The sequence below is a fragment of the Sander vitreus genome, unplaced genomic scaffold, assembly GCF_031162955.1.
Source record: "Sander vitreus isolate 19-12246 unplaced genomic scaffold, sanVit1 ctg463_0, whole genome shotgun sequence".
In the NCBI taxonomy this organism is placed as follows: domain Eukaryota; kingdom Metazoa; phylum Chordata; class Actinopteri; order Perciformes; family Percidae; genus Sander; species Sander vitreus.
The window spans coordinates 37,044-41,591 of NW_027595572.1; the positions used below are offsets into that span (position 1 = coordinate 37,044).

At 42.7% G+C, this 4,548-nt stretch overlaps 1 protein-coding gene across 1 annotated transcript; it reads left to right on the forward strand.

The window, feature by feature from the left end:
• Positions 1-385: 385 nt before the first annotated feature.
• On the forward strand, positions 386-4,544 carry LOC144514136 (uncharacterized; the record flags this gene model as incomplete). Its single annotated transcript, XM_078245335.1, has 6 exons — positions 386-623; positions 1,169-1,303; positions 2,449-2,589; positions 3,448-3,526; positions 3,689-3,896; positions 4,033-4,544. Coding segments are annotated over exons 1-6 (1,188 nt in total), but the record flags the coding sequence as incomplete, so codon positions are not given.
• Between the last annotated feature and the right edge of the window lie 4 nt (positions 4,545-4,548).

A 4,548-nucleotide genomic window follows, 5' to 3' on the forward strand; every position in this document is an offset into this window, starting at 1 on the left:
TATTTCCTTTCTCCTGCTGTCAGAAAACACACCGTCGTCTCCACCAGCGTAAATTCAGTTCCTCCTGGACCTTTCAGAATAAAATGTAGTGACCTAAATGCCTCTGTTACTGTTGTAGTGATGTGTGGAGGAGGATGCAGAGGGAGATTGATTGTAATAATGGAGTCTTGTCTCCATTAGAGGACAGAAAGATGACATTAGTCCTGGAGTCTTTCCAATGTTCCTGTTCTCCCAGAAAGAGAATGAATGACAGAGCAGGATGAGCAGAGAGCAGAAAGCATTCAGTGAAGAGATTCAGACTTTATTTTCTGCTTCATAGCTTCTAGTTTCTCCAGCAGCTTCTGTTTCTGGAGATTAAAAAGTGGTCTTCCTCTCTTTCTAACAGGACCCATCAGAGACCAGACCCTGCTGAACCTGAACCTGAACCCAGCTGTGTGTCCATGAAGAGTCAGCGGTCCATGGAGACACCACTTCTTTAACAACAGACCTGTAAGGGAGAGGAGAATAGAAATGGAGGAGAAGCTACCTGAACTGGAGGAGAGAGGATTGATGGAGAGACTTGAATGGCAGAAGGAGAGAATAACAATGGAAAAGGAAAATGAAATGTTAAGAAGAAGATTGAGGTGAGTTGTGAACATCCAGCAAACTGGAACGAGTCTCATTGGATGGAGCTACGTCCGTCTGGGTTGTTTTGGGTCCGTCTCATGCACACTCCTTCAAATGAAGTGCTTTTTTGTAATTATTGTAGCTGATGACTGAAATGAGAATATAATAATTTCCTGTATCACTCAAAACATCTTTCTGTTTAGACAACATTTAGAAATATTATGTTAAAATTTTTAGAGTAGTAAGAATAAGTGTATGTGCAGGATGAGTAGTATGAAGAGCAGTAGAATATGGCTGTATTAGTGTAATTACAGTATGGACATCTGTAAATAAATAAATAGAACAGTATGGGGGGGATAGGGTGGTGCACATGGTCCAGGGGGGGTTGGAGGTTAGACTGTCACCGGGATGCAGAGCAAGAGTTCAGTAGGGTGACAGCCGCAGGAAAGAAGGAGGAGGAGGAGGAAGAGGAGGAGGAGGAGGAGGAAGAGGAGGAGGAGGAGGAGGAGGAGGAGGAGGAGGAATGAACATGTGACCCTCAATAAATGTGTTTTTCTATCAGGACCCAGCAGAGACTAGAGTCTCCTGGACCTGAACCTGAACCTGGACCTGAACCCAGCTGTGTGTCCTTTAAGAGCGACTGGTCAATTGGTCGCCTCTTTGACTTTAAAGGTCAACAACCCTCTGCTGAAAAGAGGTAATCTGTTAATAATATTATAATATTGCTGATTCATGTTTCAACTTTTATGTTTCCAGAGAAGTTTTAAGTTTATTTTCAGCATCTTTCTTCTTCACATATATTTATATTCTCACATCTGAAAGCTGTCCAGTGAGACCAGTCTTCAACTGTAGATCTCAATGGAGTCCAGATCAGGCTGAATTATCCTCTACGAGCCCGGCCCGCGTCCGACACAGTTAAAATCTCATTTTTTCTCATACTAATGACACACGTAGGCTACGTTTTTGTGTGGAAAGCCCGCTTTTATTAAGCAACTGTAGGAAGGCATTCGGAAATGTCAACAGATGAGGCATCAGCGCACACGGGGCAACAAGCACACGTTAATAAGCTGTTAAAATGTTCAATGTCAGGACACTATTTACCATGAGAAGACTTCTGCCATTTGAGTCTGGACACTTAAGGCCAAGTTTCAGTGAGTGGATTCAGCGGTAGGCTAACGTTAGCTGCAGTCGAGTATAGTGTTAACTAGCTAGCGGTAGGCTAATGTTAGCTGCAGTAGAGTATAGTGTTAACTAGCTAGCGGTAGGCTAACGTTAGCTGTGGAGTATAGTGTTAACTAGCTAGTGGTAGGCTAACGTTAGCTGCTGTCGAGTATAGTGTTAACTAGCATCATGTGCAGCGGTGTTTGTGTTTCAGAGCAGCAGAGTGAAGAGCAGACATATCAGTGGAGCCAGATTTCAGTAGCCAGGGTTGGCAGGAAGTAAATGTTCAGTTAATGATCCAGGCATGTTTCTCTCCACCTTCATTTTACAGTCTACGAGGCTAGAAACGGCTCGGGTCAGACCTCAACATGGAGCAGTTAATCTGGGGTCTTTTTTAACGCGTTATTTTTTCTCAGATTAATTAATCAAAATGAACACGTTATTTTGACAGCCCTAATTTAAATTTATTATTATTTTACAGGTGGAGCATAGGCAGGACAAGACATATATTACAGTGTTATAAGAGCAGAATAAATGTGGCTATGTAACATGAACAATGTATGAACAACATGTACAGATATGTGCAATGTAGTAGCAGAGACATTATACTAGAGGAGGCGAAGGAGGAGGAGGAGGAGGAGGAAGAACATGTGACCCTCAATAAATGTGTTTTTCTATCAGGACCCAGCAGAGACCAGAGTCTCCTGGACCTGAACCTGAACCTGAACCTGGACCTGAACCCAGCTGTGTGTCCTTTAAGAGCGACTGGTCAAAACAAGGCTATATTGACTTTAAAGGTCAACAACCCTCTGCTGAAAAGAGGTAATCTGTTAATAATATTATAATATTGCTGATTCATGTTTCAACTTTTATGTTTCCAGAGAAGTTTTAAGTTTATTTTCAGCATCTTTCTTCTTCACATATATTTATATTCTCACATCTGAAAGCTGTCCAGTGAGACCAGTCTTCAACTGTAGATCTCAATAGAGTCCAGATCAGGCTGAATTATTCTGTACGAGCTCGGCCCGCGTCCGACACAGTTAAAATCTCATTTTTTCTCATACTAATGACACATGTAGGCTACGTTTTTGTTTGGAAAGCCCACTTTTATTAAGCAACTGTAGGAAGGCATTCGGAAATGTCAACAGATGAGGCATCAGCGCACACGGGGCAACAAGCACACGTTAATAAGCTGTTCAAATGTTCAATGTCAGGACACTATTTACCATGAGAAGACTTCTGCCATTTGAGTCTGGACACTTAAGGCCAAGTCTCAGTGAGTGGGTTCATGACCAGATGTTTTAACCCCGTAGTCTCCTGACCCAAATTGGTCAAAATGCAAAATTCTTCCCAAATGTTGAATGTGGGTTTGCCAGTTGGATGTCAGATCAGAAGTCAATAAGGGGAAGTAAAAAAAGGGAACCACCATCCAACAGTATCCTCAGTCCAGGTCAGCAGTTCTCCCCGACTACAAACAGGCCATCTAAGCTCTGCTTCCTTACTTCTTAGTTCTTTCTGTCGATTCACTTTGGGGTCAGCAGCACCACCAACACTTTAATGTCAGGGGAAACCATCTGATTCTGTGTTGTAATCAACACTTTAAGTCACAGGACCTTTATCTTGTGTTTGTCTCTGTGTGGACAGACATGATGTGAGCTAATTCTTCTGATTCCTCCACAGAGTGGACCAGGAGAGCTCAGAGGTTCCCAGTGGTCAGTCTGCCCAGCAGCATCAAACACACCTGGACTCCATATTTATGGTCTGTACATGTACAACAACTACTTTTACATATATTCTGTTGGCAATCATCTCCATGCTGTGCTTTTCAGACCAGTGGATTGTCAGTCTGTCCAACAAGTATCTGATGTTTGCTTCAATGATTTCAGTTTGATTGTGTCAGTCATATAATATTTTGTTGCAGCTGCTGGAGGAGAACATCGTCACTTTTGTGAAGAACGAGCTGAAGAAGATCCAGAAGGTTCTGAATCCAGATTATCCAGAATGCTCAGAGAGTCAGAGGGAGGGTGAGGATGAAGAGCAGAGGAGCAGCAGAGAGGCATTTCTGAGGATCACACTGCACTTCCTGAGGAGAATGAAGCAGGAGGAGCTGGCTGACTGTCTGCAGCGCAGTAAGAGGATTTCTCTAAAGATTTAACTTACTGGACTAATGGGACGTTTACTAATGTCTCCAGAGAAGGGTCAAAGTATGTTCCTGTTTTCTTTACAAAATTACTTAATGAGCTTTTTTATTATGTATTCATTCAGGAAGCTTTGCTGGAGTTTGTAAACGTAAACTCAAGACTAACCTAAACAAGAAGTTCCAGTGTGTGTTTGAGGGGATTGCTAAAGCAGGAAACCCAACCCTTCTGCATCAGATGTTCACAGAGATCTACATCATGGAGGGAGGGACTGCACAGGTCAATGATGAACATGAGGTCAGACAGATTGAAACAGCGTCCAGAAAACCAAACAGACCAGAAACAATAATCAGACAAGAAGACATCTTTAAAGGCCCACCTGGAAGAGAGGAACCAATCAGAACAGTGATGACTAAGGGAGTGGCTGGCATCGGGAAAACAGTCTTAACACAGAAGTTCACTCTGGACTGGGCTGAAGACAAAGCCAACCAGGACATCCAGTTCACATTTCCATTCACTTTCAGAGAGCTGAACATGCTGAAAGAGAAAAAGTACAGCTTGGTGGAACTTGTTGATCACTTCTTCAGTGAAACCAAAGAAGCAGGAATCTGCAGGTTTGAAGAGTTCCAGGTTGTGTTTATCT